Source organism: Myotis lucifugus, unplaced genomic scaffold, assembly GCF_000147115.1.
Source record: "Myotis lucifugus unplaced genomic scaffold, Myoluc2.0 scaffold_3, whole genome shotgun sequence".
Classification (NCBI taxonomy): Eukaryota; Metazoa; Chordata; class Mammalia; order Chiroptera; family Vespertilionidae; genus Myotis; species Myotis lucifugus.
The window spans coordinates 12,076,877-12,091,819 of record NW_005871051.1 but is presented as its reverse complement, the minus strand read 5'-3'; the positions used below and the strand labels follow the sequence as shown (position 1 = coordinate 12,091,819).

The 14,943-nt window shown below is 36.9% G+C and overlaps 1 protein-coding gene across 6 annotated transcripts in view; it reads right to left on the bottom strand.

The window, feature by feature from the left end:
* Positions 1-187: 187 nt before the first annotated feature.
* The window catches only part of MAP2 (microtubule associated protein 2), a 234,166-nt gene continuing 219,410 nt past the window's right edge, over positions 188-14,943 (bottom strand). For all 6 annotated transcript variants that reach the window (XM_023760810.1, XM_023760821.1, XM_023760830.1 and 3 more), the window contains 5 exons: positions 14,560-14,900; positions 8,294-8,386; positions 6,336-6,417; positions 4,327-4,439; positions 188-4,117 (listed from right to left, as the gene is read on the bottom strand). In XM_023760810.1, the coding sequence (XP_023616578.1) occupies positions 3,902-4,117; positions 4,327-4,439; positions 6,336-6,417; positions 8,294-8,386; positions 14,560-14,900 (845 nt within the window). In that variant the 3' untranslated portion in view covers positions 188-3,901. The remainder of the gene's footprint in view (positions 4,118-4,326; positions 4,440-6,335; positions 6,418-8,293; positions 8,387-14,559; positions 14,901-14,943) is intronic.

Here is a 14,943-nt window from a genome sequence, read left to right as displayed (position 1 = left end):
AAATTTTTCTTTGCTGGGATTGAAAAATTATGTTATCGCCCTTTTTTCCCCCCCAGGGGATTTATATATATATAATATACTATACTATATATTATATATACACAAAAAAAACACCCACACACACACACACACACACACACACACACACACAATTTTTCCCAGAGAAGAAACAATCTGAAACTATAAATCTGATGACAAGCAATTTTATTTTGCAAAACAATCACTATACAGCAACAAATACATTTGCAAATTTTGATTGAAAAACATGAACTAACTACAATCAGCCATTGAAGAAATGCCTTTCTATGGTAACAGGCTCTAGAGTTATCAGAAGAAAGAAACCCCCCACAGATTTGTAGCGGAGTGTTGGAACCTTGGAATCCCAGCATACAGAGTATACTTTTTGTTGTTTTTTTTCTTTTTGCTAAAGTTGAAGATTTTCATGATTGACAGTTTTTGAGCTTAAAAATAAGCCTTTTCTGGCAGAGGGACTTGGCCTCAACCTACACACAGAGGCTAAAACTCCTAGGCCTAGAAAAACAAACATCAATGCTGATTTTACCACATCGATCTTGGAAGGAGTGCCTAGAATTTGCCTTTCCAAGCCATGAATCTACTTTATTTATTTATGTTGGCTACTTAGACCATGAATAGTTTATTTACCTCCTTTTGGGGGCATGAAAAGTATGAGAAAAACTATAATTATAGCTATGCCAGAATTAAGCACATTGAGATTATTTCTTTACTACTACTGACATGTTATATTTTGGTTGATGATCCCATTTCTTGCTGTACCACTATAGGAGTGTCTGAAGAAGCCAGCTACCATTAGTACAGTCTTCCATCTAAGAAAGTTCTCTCTTTGACCTTCTTCAGCCATAGGTAGTTGGTGTTACACAGGCGTCTTGCTTGTGGGTGGGATTTCAGCCCATCACCCTGCTGGAACTCAGTAGGAGGATCCAGAGAGAGTTGGTTCCTAAATGAACATGGCCTTTGAAACTCATCATAAACTCGGATCTTTCCTGCATCGTTATAAGGTACCCAATTCTTGGCTGCAGGTGACCCAGAGAGGGTGAGTTCATTGGAGAAGTTGGCCTTTTAACTCTTCACAGCTCTGGATTACTTATGTCTCCTTTAACAGGTTCTCAAAGGCTAAAGCCCAAGAGAAACTGGCATGAATAGATCTAGAACCGGAACTATGAAGCTTTAGTTTCTAGATCAGCGTATGGATGTCCCCACAAAAGTGGTGTTCAAAAAGCTTAATTTGTGTCGTTAACCTTGAGAGTGAAGGCAAGATGGGTTCCACCACTTATCCCCATAAGAAGACATTTATCCTGTGTTTCTCTCTCTTACTGGTACAAAGGTTCAGGTTTTTCAATGTTGTTGTTATTAACATTATAGAGAATCACATTTCCATACAAAGGAAGAGCATTTACTCATTATAATTTTTCTGTGGTTTGAAATAAACATTTGTTTTAAATGCCAAATCTAATAACTTAATGCTTTACATAAATTTTATTTTAGACACGTATTTTTAAGAACCTGAATTTTAATATGTAGAGATGTTCTTTATTGTTAATTTTTATAAAAAACTTAAACCAAGTTGAAAAAACAAACATGTTTCACTTGTTAAAGTTGTTCTAACCAGTTGTTAACTTCTTTCTACCGAACTTCAATCACTACCTAACACTATCAAACATGTAAGAAAATACCGTTAAGTTTCCACACGACTATTCTTTCTTCTATTTTCTGGTGCATTTCAAGGGAAGCTGATGGATAACATGCCAGATTGGTCAAATAAATCCTCACAGCAATTATTAGGCAGAAAATAGACACATCCATTGTCCTACTCAGTAGTTTCTATCTTTTTTACTGTTATGTGAAGTAACTGATTTAAATATAGTTTCCGACCTGTTTGCCTATGTAAAACCTTTTCTTTGAGAGTGAATGGTGCACGTTTGCTCCTAGAGTGTCTTACTGTGGATGTCACATTGGTTCCAATATTCAACGAGTCACAAAATGTCACCTGTGTCTCTCTGTTATTGCATTTCTTGAATTCTTTCTCAGATGCTACTATTCTTCCTTTTTGCCTTACCCACGCTCATTATTTCTTCCTTTACATTCATACATTGGTTTGGCTCAAAGGAATCAAACACCTACCAGATCATTTGCCTGTAACTGTTCATAATCCAACCTACCAGCCCTGAGCAAGTAAATGAATAGATAAAATACTAAAATGCACCCATCCAGCCTGGTAACTTATTGCCTTATGCAGGCCATTGACTAATTCATTGTTTCTTCATAAGTCTAAGATGGATGATTTATGAGAGGAATTAATTCATTGATTTGTGATTTCTAGACTGTTTATAAAGTCAAACAGTATTATCTACTCATAAGTGATGCTAAGTCATACAGTATTCCTTTAAGCAGTGTTGGCGTCTTGAATAAAATGATTTTGACATCTGCATCTCAAGCATTTTGTAGCTATAGTTTCTCAAAACACTGTAATTTTCCTTTCTGATCAAGGGATCTTTACTTTGGGGAAGGAAGCCAAATCTCTTCTGTCAGATAATTTGATAAGCAGGTCCTATTTGGAAGAATGGGATAACATGTCCCAAATTCCCACTGTTAGTTTCAACTTTAGCAAATGGAAAAAAAGGGGAAGAAGAAATATTAACAAGTCTTTCATGAATGATTACAGAAATAAAAAACCCAAACTATTCTGTGATTCAAAATAATTGAAATCCATAATTTTAAACCAACAATCTGTAAACCCTTTTATGTATAACTGGACTCACCCCCACAAACTCCATGTTGGTGAAGACAAAGAAAAATAAAATCTTCTAGCATCACGGGAGAGACTTGTATCTGGCACTATAACAGGGTTACAGCTTTGAGTTGTTACAGAAAGCAACTTCATGCTAAAACTTTTTGTCTTTTTAATGTATTTTTTTTAAATAGGGAAAGAACCCTGCTAACATCTACTTTCACATACCTAAAATTGCAACACCAAAGGGTGCAGGAGACACAGATACTGTGAATAAGGAAGTATAATATTCAAGTATATGAGGAAGTATCACAAATGGCCACAGAGAAATATATATATATTTATATCTATAATACTGTATCAAACAGATGGAAAGGGGGTGTGAAACTGGTAGTGTGGACACAGATCTAGCTGATAACTGACATTCTAACCAGACACGAGTCCATCCTAGTGCAAGTGCTTCATTCTTAAGAGAGCACTTCGGCACCACTTCCTCAACCGCAGCTCAAATGCTTCGAAACTATTTTTTAATTAGTTAAATAATTTATTGAATTGACTTATACTCTGATATAATTATCCAGGTCCCAAATGTTAATAACTTAATTGAATCTTTCTTCCCATTTATACAAAATAACACTTAAAAAAAACAACAACCTTATTTCTTACATGCTCTTCCCTTCCTGCCACCAGACTCCTTGATTTCTTTTGAACCGGCAATAAGTTACAATGTGAAGCTTTTATCGTTTCACCCAGCAATAGAATAATAGTGAGATGAGCAGCTTGGATGTTAACAAGGCCTTTCAGAATGTAGTGGATAGCCTTCAGGCACATGAAAGGTGAAAATGCAATTTTTCAAATAATAATACTCCATGCAAAACAGAGCAGAGCAAAAGTAATCGTCCAATTGTACTTAGGTAAAGCCAGTGTCTTCCTGTTGCAAATGGAAATCAAGTCAATTTCTGCATATGCTATTCCTGTTTTTTAAATATAAAATTGTAACAATTACTAGAGTTTGGGAATGAGATTATATTTATTTTATGGTTTGTAAAGAATAAACATAACACCTGCTCAGAGCCCACTCCTGCCAAGAGCTCATGCCTAAATAGTATTACTTCAATGCTAAATGAGAAATATTCACAAGCCCTGCTTAGCGAGTGCAGCAGTGACATCCTCGGCCAGGGTGGCAAGCTGAGGGGATTCGAGCAGGTTGATGCTTCCCGAAGAGGAGACGTTGCTGAGTCGCCTCGGGGATGCCACGCTGGATCTGCCTGGGGATTGCGTGATGATCTCAGCCCCGTGGTCCACACGGGCCTTAGCATGCTCTCTGAAGTTCAACTTCTGGCTGTCAATCTGTTTAAGACAAGCATCCGTCCCTGTTAATTCAAGCATCTTAACTAACCCCTAGATCTTTTTCTATATCCCAGAGCTAATGTGAATGTCACTTCTACTCAGCTCTGCCATCCCTACTTTCCATATGTTCAGGTCTTTAGTCTTGGACCCATGTTGATAAAAACAAACAAACAAAAAAAGGCGAGACCACTCATGACCTTGTTTCTTACCTTGACATTTCCACCTCCGGGTACATGGTGAGCATTGTCAAGCGAACCGACTTTAGCTTGGGCCTTTTCTTTGAAATCCAGTTTTACACTCTCAATTTTCACACGTCCACCACCTATGTGAGGAGAAAGGCTTTAAAATCCTTGCTGAAATCTTCTATTAGTGGTGACTATTTCCCAAAAATGATTATAGTAATAGACCATTGTAAACCACAAGCTCAATTAGTTCTACTAGCCTCTGACCATAGATGTGAAAAAAAAAATCTTTTAAAATTTCTAGTCCATACCATTTGCCCCATGTCACCCAAGATAATGACATCTTTTTTGTACTATTATATGGATTGCTTTACATATTAATACCTTTCTCCTCTATCCACTGTAACATAAGATATCAGAGGGGCTTCTCTTATCTGTATAATAAATAATCTGTGACTGCAGGTGCTGACCTGTCTCCTTCACATTCTCTATAGATATTCCACATTCCACAGTAAACTGGTGAAAATCTTGCTGTTGTCAAGGATCATTGTGCTAACACTTCTTTATGAATTTAGTCATCTGATTCAGTTATTACAGAAGAGCTAGATTTAGGAATAGGTGGGAGTTCATGACAATAGTCTTTTATACCAGTAAATCTCTGCACAGAATATTTCCTTGTCTATGTGAAATTTTTCTGTGCATCAAGACCCCAGGTAAATTTGAATAATTGTATACTTACTGTCTGGAATTAAAGAATGCAATATTTTCTTCTGTATTCTGGAAGAAAATAGGCAGTATGGCCAAAAACCTCAGTCATACTGTTGACAGGGAAGTACAAAGTCAGCTGAGTGTTTGTAGGCTTGAGTTATAGACAGGGGAATTATGAAGACAGGCAGAATGGGGCCATGTCCCTGCTGCCTCATGAATGACAGAGAAGCTAAAGCCAGGGTAGCAGTTCTGAAACTAGTAATAGAGACTCCATATAAGTAATTTTAATTCCTTGACTTGTTTCATGAATACCCCTTGCCAAAGCAAAGCCTGATTTCTAGACATGTTTCTAAGGCATTTATCCATTTTAATGAATAAATGTTTTTCAACTAATAAATCTTTTTAATGATCTTCTCCTGATCAGCAATCTTACTGGGCTTAATTGTTCTTACACCTTGTTTCTGATAACATGTGAGACGATGAATGGGAATACTCTAATACCTGGTTAGTTAAGATGATAAGCATAGATTATTAAAACCAATTGCTTCCTCATGTTATTCTATAATACAATGATATATAAAAATTGTATCAAAATTTCTCAAGAAAATTACAAATTTGATAGTTGTCCATTATTTACACATGAGTGGAGGTGGAGTTTAGCAAAAATACATGTAATATGTGATACTCAGAAAAACAACTCAAAATATGTTAGAGTCACATTTGAAAGAGGGAAAAATCCTTAGGAATTAAGAATATAAACTCTACTATAGAGCACTAGTCCCATGACATGTTCTAGAAAATCAAGAGGTCCATAGTCAAATACGTTTGAGAAGCATTTACATTCTGCTGAGAATTTACAGTTCTTATTGACCTACTAAAGGATCTGAGAAATTCAACAGAAAAATAGAATTCTTCAGCTTTGCTTACCCACAATCCTTATTTCACTTAATGTAGAAAAACAATCTCATGAAAAATCGTTGGAAATGCTGCTTTAAGTCCATGTAATTATGTATGAATACATGGTCCAAAGCATTTTATAGACTACATATTTAGAAAGAGCTGCAATAAGCATGTTGAGTACATAGAGATAAATGTATCTTGTAATTTTTAACCTGTCCTATGATATACGGCCTATTATTGGTAATGGAGTTTACTGGTCCAAATGAAGATGTCCAAATTTCTAACTTAAGTTTCTCTATATAAAAGAATTAAGTATCAGGACATTGAAAAGTCCTTCCAATTGGGTATTTCACAACAACAAAACCTTTGCCTGTCAACTTCTTGAATCCAATATAATATTCCTCAAGCTACGAAAAGCATTTACTTACCTGGCCTGTGGCGGATGTTCTTCAGAGAGCCACATTTGGATGTCACGTGGCTTAGGTCTATCTTCTTAGTAACAATCTGTACCTGTGTGAATCACATAAAAATGCTTAAAATAGTTTAGATTTGAACAAACCCCCTAAGTTCATACATCAAATCTAGAAACATGTGCAAACTCACAACACACTACAACATATCCAGGAACCCAAACCGAAGCACATACACACATAGGGCAACATCATCTCCCACATGTCCTCCCACATGTTTGGTTGGAAGGAAGGACCCAAGTGGAAGAAAATCCTAAAACAGAAGATTGTATTAGTAGGAAACAGATCATGCCACAAAGGGGACAGAAACACCTGGATTAATAAGGCAAGAACGAAGCGACATCGTGTTAAACCTTTCCATAAGCAAAGAGCCAAGTGAAGAGATACATTATTTTTTTCAAAAGTGATTTTTACATAGAAGTGAACAATATTGGTCAAAGATACAAGAAGAACAGTATTGCTTTAAGATACAGGAAGAAGAAAGCTGTAAACATACTTTTCTAAAACATTATGTCTTAGCTAAATGGAATTTTTCTTGTGCACCAGATTATTAATGAGAACAGCATTTTTTTTTCTTTTTGCGTTTTGTTGAAATTATTTCCTCCCCCAATATTTAGAATAGTGCTTCTCCAAGTGTGGCTCATGGTGCATTTGCATCAGAAGTATGCGGGGATTACTAAATTGGATGCTGTGGAAATGGGGCCAGGGACTCTGTGTGTTTGAATAAGTGATTCTTCTCTAGAGGAAATTTTAAGATTATTGTTTTGGAGGTTGGAAGCTCACCTACTTATTTTAAGTTTATTAGTTATCTCAATTTATCCTTTTTTTTACTTAGGTATTTTGGGTCCCCCTTCTGATCACTTCAAGTTATTTACTTGGACTGATACTGTTTCTGTGAAAGTACCAGGTGGTGAGACTTACAGTTAGGCCAACAGGGAGGAAGGCAACCATGTCCATGTAAACAGTGACCCTGAGGCTTAGCCCAGAACTCTTGGAGAAGCCCAGCAAACCTTGCTATGGACTTCCCATGACAGGGAAATTTTTATGCTCAGTGGATCAACTTTGAACATCAGGTGACAGTTCCTGATAGAAGTCACTTGCTCATCTCTCACTGCTTGACTCCATCTCTGTCCAGTTGAGGAGCAAGGAGCCAAGAGTTATTAGACAGGTGAGAATTCTGGTTTTTGTACTCTAAATTATTGGAGTTACAGATGGCCAGAACCAAAAGTTTAGGTGACAGGATCTGGCTTGAGTTTGCCTGTTTCAATTCTGCCTCATCTAAGTTTGAGAGACATGGATTCATCTTCCCTTTCCTCTCAGGATATTATGTCCACTCAATTTAAGAGACAGGAAAAATACCATTAAGACATGTATACCGGGACTTAAATCCTTTCACTTCGAATTAGAGAAGACCCATACTTCACCAGTTTTGTGTTATTCAAGGGACTTCTAATTCTCATGAATGATTTAGCACAAAAGACTGACATCACACACTGGGTATTTTAAACTATATCAATCTTTGCCTCAAGAGTAATTTAAATGGAGCTAGAAAAGTGCGTGCCCAGGTGGCTTTTGCAGGGGAACAGAGATAGCGTGAGGAAATGCCTTGGGGCCAAAGGCCAGCAAACAAAATTGGCAAGTGAAGTGGGTTTTCCATCCCCCTGAAAACCATAGTGCACTCCATTAAGGTTTTGTTTCTTCAAACGGAAGCAAGAAGTGTGCTGGTGATCTTAAAGGGAAGGATGAGAAACCCATCACCGAAGATGCAAGGCTGAGAAACTCCCAGATCAAGGGGACACATGGGGCAGCAACAAGGCGGAGTGTGTTGGGAAGGAGGCAGGAAAGGAGACAGGGTGCTGGCTGTGCAGATGGCTCCACGCAATCAGGACAGCTTTCTAACAGAAGCTTCTACTTACATTTCCGCCCCCAGCAGAATGTTTGATGTTATCCTTGGAACCACATCTGGACTGAACCTTGCTAAAATCGATCTTCTTGTTTAAAATCCTAACCTAAAAGGAATTGGAGGTAACTTCATTGTGCATTTTTCTTTCAACAGGCTGGGTATAGGGAACCAGAATGGGTAGCGCCAAAAAGGCTCCAAACTCCCTTCCACCTACATAATCATTAAGAGAAAAACGAACACTGGAACTAAGGAGCAGATCTATCGTATAAAAATGAGCCTCTATTGTTCTGCACTCCCAAGGGCCAAGTGCTCCAGAGCCTTCTGTATCCCGGTTGTAGGCAGGTATAATATGGAGGCAATTAGAGGAAGAGAAAATGAAAACTTGGATCATCTGGAAGGAGGAGGCTTCTAGTACTGTGGGCAACAGTGAGACTCAGGTTTACTCTATGGAAGGTCCAATAGTATAGTTCAGCGTAGTTCAGCCCAGGATCCTGAAGGATATGCCAGTGCCCTGCCGCCTCTCTTTAACCCTGACAGTGTCAGCCATCACCATTATAAACCATCTTGACTTAACTGTATTATTGGGTCACATAGCACAGGGTCTAGTGAATGCTACAGGTGAGGGTCCTCATTCATTCAGGGGAAGAACCCCTGGTTTCCTAAGAGGGTCAACAAGGAGGCTCTGGGCCTTCCCTGAAGGCATGGCTCAGTGGCCTTTGAAATGCCTCTCTGAAATCTGCTCACAGGTAAACAGGCATTGCTCTTGGGTGGTGGGTGTGGAAGCATTCTTTCTATTTGCAGAAGGTAGAAAACCAAAGAACTTTAGTTAGCTGACTTGTATGAGGTCATGTAGTCCAGGCCTTGGGTAGGTCCAACAGATTTGAGGTTAGGTGTTTTATTTCTATTTTCAGGAAGTTCAGTTTTATCTCGAAGACAATAGCAAATCCAGATCTGGAAAGATATTACTCTGGCATAACATAATGTGCAAAGTTAAAACTCTTGTGACTTCTTTGATGTGTCTTTTGAATTCTGCATGTTGTAGAGGCCAGATAAGCAACGTTAGCACAGAAAGAAAGGTTTATTTTTATTGTTTGGTTGGTTCGTTTTACTTTTTCTAAAGCTACTGTTCTTCCCTTCCCCCAATAGCTTAAGAGAAATCACATTTTCAATGCTTTATGGGACAGTTTATCCTTTTTTTTAAAAAAAAAAAGCTAAATAAATTTATCTTAGATATACAGCTGTGTTACATCTAGTATTACATCTCTTGATCTTTTAAAAAAGGATAAAAAATTGCAAGAGGACATGAATCCTGACTATTTTTAACTAGACGAAGCTTAAATCACAGTCCTGCCTAACTAACATTGACGAGATAGCTGTCCCTTATAGGGAAATATCATTGGCAACTCTCATTGACAGCCCAAGGGAAGGGCCCCTTGTCAAAAATCTGAATTCAGAAGACGTGATGATTGGGCCACACCTTAGGGCATAATAAAAATTCCAGTTTCATAAAAGGGGGTATATAACACAGTCTATATCTAACAATAAGTGTAGCTGTAAGCTCAGAATTTCATATAAACTATGATACACATACCTTTGAGTCAATAAAGACCATTACATATCAAACCACAAAAATGTATTTTAGAAAGGAAATCATTTATTATGCCTAATAATACTTTTAATTTTTATCCATGAAGATCTAATTATTTGGCAATGAAATAGAATTCATCTAAGCCATTTTTTTCTCTCATCCTTAGGAATATAGAGGGTCTCATATTGCATTAACAAATTTTAAATTAGAGATCATTAGAGTACCAATCAAGACACTCATTACAGAGTGATCACAAGCCAAATGTTAACTCTGATTAACTTGCTGCAAAAATGGAAATTCTAAATTCGGCTGCAAGAATCTGACTCTAACATTTAATCAACTTTTTGACAATTTTTCTGATTGCCAAAACAAGTTATTCAAACCCAAAGGCATCACACACACATTGCTAGCATGATTTAGAGATAATTTAAATCTTAAAACTTAAATGTCGACTTCTGTTGATTTTTTCTGGTTTTCTAGATAGTCACAGATTTTCTAGTGAAACAACTAGCTGATTATTTTCCATGGTAGACTTTCTTAACCTATGTCGGCTCAATCTATAATGTGAAGCTGACCTTTGACATGCGTTAATGGCACATTCTTTACATATTTCCATATTTATAATAGCTTCATAGTATATTGCTTTTGTCTGAAATGAGGCCAAGTATGACATGCGCCATCTTGCTTGAGGGCTAAGTAGACAAAACAAAACCCCTTTGCTCAGTATGATTTATCCTCTAGCTTGACAACTTGCACCTGAGCACCCCCCTTGTCTGTGTGACTCACATTTATGCCTTAGAAAAATTAGAAAATACTTCATGCCAAAGATCTCTAGGATCATTTGCATTAATTAACACTTAGAGAGCTAATTCCACAAATAGCAGCACTTGTCACAAACCTTTCCATAAAATAGAAAAATAGATGGCTGCTGTGAAGGATAAAGTTTTGGCAATGAAATAGAATTACCCTTCTAGATTAGTTGTGTGTGTGTGTGTGTGTGTGTGTGTGTTTAAATGAGAGAGTTGAGTTTTAACTCTGTCTGTTCTATGGAAAGATCTAAATCAAATTTCTTTCTTTGAGAAGAATTCATTGAACTTTTGTTTTCCTAAAGCATATGTCAACAGAAAATTATTTTAATATTTTAGAGACTGTCTAAAAATATAAATAAAAAACTTCTATTTGGCAAATTAACTAATTTTCTATATCCATGATATGGAAGAAAAATATTTGAATAATCATTACCCAAATTTACTCTATAACACATTTTAACTTTTATTATTTTATTTTATTAAAAGTTTTACTTGAACTATTAACGCAAAATGGGGTGATCTGAAAGAGAGGCAATTTTTTCTTCTGCATACTTCTCAGTGGAAGTGAAATCAACTGGATCACCTTCCTAAAGCTCTGCCTTATTCAAAATTCTCACCAACTCCCTATTTCCAATTAAATGCATCAACATTTCTTAGCCAGGAAGCCAGGGTTCTCAGCAAATCTGATTTTTGAGGCCTCTCTTAATACTTTACATTTTGGGCCAGACTGTGTTTATACTTTCAAGTTCATCCCCATGCTTTCTTTATGTTATTATCTCTTGCTAGTAGAACCTGTAACAGATCATCTTTCAAGGTTCAGCCCAATCAGTCCAGCCACAGCAGGAGACTGGCAAAAAAGGATTTCAATATCATAGGAAAATATTTGTGACTTAGTTGCATACATAGTTGACAAATTACTATCATATTCTGAGGCAAACCATAGATATGAGATCTAAAAGTGACCTTATAGTCTATTTATTATTTATTTTTGTTAATCCTCACCCGAAGATATTTTTCCATTGATTTTTAGGGAGAGTGGAAGAGAGAGAGAAAGACAGAGGGAAACAGCAATGTGAGAGAAACACATTGATTGGTTGCCTCCTGCCCGTGCCCTGACCAGGGCTCGGGCTGGGGAGGAGCCTGCAAGCAAGGTATGTGTCCTTGACTGGAACTGAACCCGAGACCCTTTGGTCCACAGGCTGATGCTCTATCCACTGAGCCAAAACAACTAGGGTATAGTTTTTTAAATGAGATGGTGCTATATACAAAAACAGGTATTATTTTGTTGCTTCTATTCTACAAATTAAGAAATCTGAGGATGTAAGAGGTCAGTATCTAAGGTCATGCAAAATTTAATAGAAAAGGGGGACCAAGAACTCAGCTCTTACATCCTGGTCCAATATTCTTTAAGACAATATTCACTGTGGTCTAAACAGGGGAAGTTTCTTTGGGTAACAATTGTAATGGCATTAGGCATTCATACCTATTCAACAGTCACTAGAAAGAATGCATCTCACCATGCATATAAAATACTACATTCATTCTACTTTCAACAAATATTTTATTGAGCATCTACTGAATACTGAGAACAAAATGGACCTCATCCCTAATTTTATAGAGTTTATGGTCTAGTAAATGGGACAAGATCGGCATTAAATAACCATACAATGGAATGCTTAATTACAAATGTGGTGAGAAGAACTGGCTATAGTATGTATATTCAGATAAAAGAAAAGATGAAGGGAGACCATTTAACAACTACTGTAGTGACATCAACAAGAGATAACGTAACCTGTGCTATAGTGGTGCACAATGTAGTAAGAGCTATTTGGGGCATCAAATCATTAGTTCTTCAAGATGGCCAGGATATGGGATGAGGAAAAGGGAGATAGAAAGATGACTCAGATTTTTGATTTGGCAAAAGAGTCCTACTTTTTGAATAAGTGTAATAATATTAAAAATAATAATTCAATGTGAACTTTCCTTGCTGTTCCTAGAACCTGTAAGGCCTGCTTCTACCTCAGGGCCTTTGCATGTGTAGTTTCTTCTGCCTGAAATACTCTTCCCCAGTTATTCATATAGCTTATTCCTTCACTTTCTTGAAGTCTTTATTCATGTGGGTAATGGGAGAACTTCTGTTTCTTATTTTGTGAAAATATGAAAGACTATAAGAAGCTGAATATCTCTGATATTTAATGTTCCTTAATTAATTTCTAAGAGAAATTAGACTGTTTTATTTCTAGAATGTAAGGATATTTCTTAGGTTCTAGTATAATGGATTTATCTAAATAAACATTTAAAAAAGATGCTAGGGTAACACCGACAGCAAAAGTAATAGGCTGAAAAATTCTACAAGAGTTTTTAAGTCAAAGATGAATACTGTTGAACAGGAATTTCTTGCTTGGAGATGCCTCCATCTTTAGCCCAGCTGACCTGAAAATGACTGACTGCTCCGTGCATGAAGTATATAATTCACAAGGCAATCCATCAAATCCACACAAATGGCCTTGCAGAAGTCATGATCCACCTAAGTTCTCTATCCAATAATCTGTAAATTATGGCCTTGTGAAACTACCCCATTAGTAACTTTCAACTATCATAAGGGTAAAAGAAATATGCAGTGTATACTAATCTTCATAAGACTGATAAAAACAAGAAACCTGTCAAAACGCCTACGCATATTTCATATAAATCAATGTGCCTATCAGAAATACATAGAAAAGGTATAAAGTGCCATTCATTGAGTTGTTGCCTAAATGTTTTTATGCCATGCATTTAGAGAAATTATTTTCCTAACTTTGTTTAATCAAGTAACTGTGTTCTTAAAAAGTAATGTTATTTATTCTAGAATTTAGATTTAATGTAGATTAGGGAGCTAACTACATTTAGATAGTTTCAAAGATAGTCTTACCTTTGTCTTAAGTTAAATTAGCCAAGATCACTGTCTACACTGAATCCAGGATTGTATGTATTCTTTCCAATAGAGTGAATTTGTTTCAGCTAAAAAAGATGAACTTTATTGCTTCTATCAGTCTCCTCATATCTTCAGCTAGGTTATCTATGACATTAGGCATTGATTTGCCTCACTGAACTAAGCCATTGAGCAGAACAGCCTCTTGCCAATAAAAGACAGGACTTTAAAAGGAAAGATGATGGCTAAGAGCACAAAACCTATACATCTAGAAGAGCAAAAAATGTACAAATTGGGGCAAATAATAAGGCTTCTCAACTTAAAAGTTGTTGAATTCCCAAGACAATTAATCTTAAATAGGGTTCTAGTACAATTGTATTCACCAAAACCTTATAGACTGTCTATTTATTATCAACATGAATATTCGTCCTTTGCAATGTTCGGGCAACCTCAGCCAGAGAAGAAACTTGGTAAAGCATGCTCTGATTTGGAGTGAACGTGAGGAAATGGTAGAAGACTTCATTGGAAATCCTTGGGGAAGAAGGAAGGAGGTGAAAGTGGAATCACTAAAATATAGTCAGATGAGCTCACAATCAGGATCTAAAATAGAATGCTGTCAACTTATATCAGAAATGCCATTTTAATCTCTCAAGTTAAAATCCATAAGGCAATAGAGATACATTTAGAAAAGATCTGTTAGGCAACCAAATAAAAGTTTCTCTCACATGGTCACAACAATTTTTATCCAATAGTAACCATATTTATTAATAGAAATAAATATGTCTGGTGATTTTCATTATATTTTATAAGCTAGCTTTCTCAGATAAGTTCCAAACTCTTGGCCGTAAATCAAACTAGTAACTCCATCTCCCTTTTTCTGTAAGAACTGTTAGCTTATGTTATGAGGAAGGCATCGTAATAATTAGTGGATTTTATACCTGGCAGCAAATACGTATTCATATGATTCTTACCTGCCCCCCTTTAGGCTGGTATTTGATGTTGTCTGTTGATCCGATTTTAGACTTGACATTCTTCAGGTCTGGCAGTGGTTGGTTAATAAGCCGAAGCTGCTTAGGAGTAGCAGGAGACTTTGGAGGAGTACGGATGATGGCGACTTTCTTCTCACTGGGCACCAAGATGGCGGATTTGGGGGTTCCTGGTGTGTGAGGGGTCCTGGGGTAGCTAGGGGTTCCAGGAGTGCCTGGGGTGCGTGAAGAGTAGCTTGGTGGGGTGCCAGGAGTGATGGCGGTTGATCCAGGGGTAGTGGGTGTTGAAGTGCCACTTTTTCCTGCTCTGCGAATCGGCTCTGACCCTACATGAACAAATAAAAAGCAAAACCAAAAATTCAGCATTAA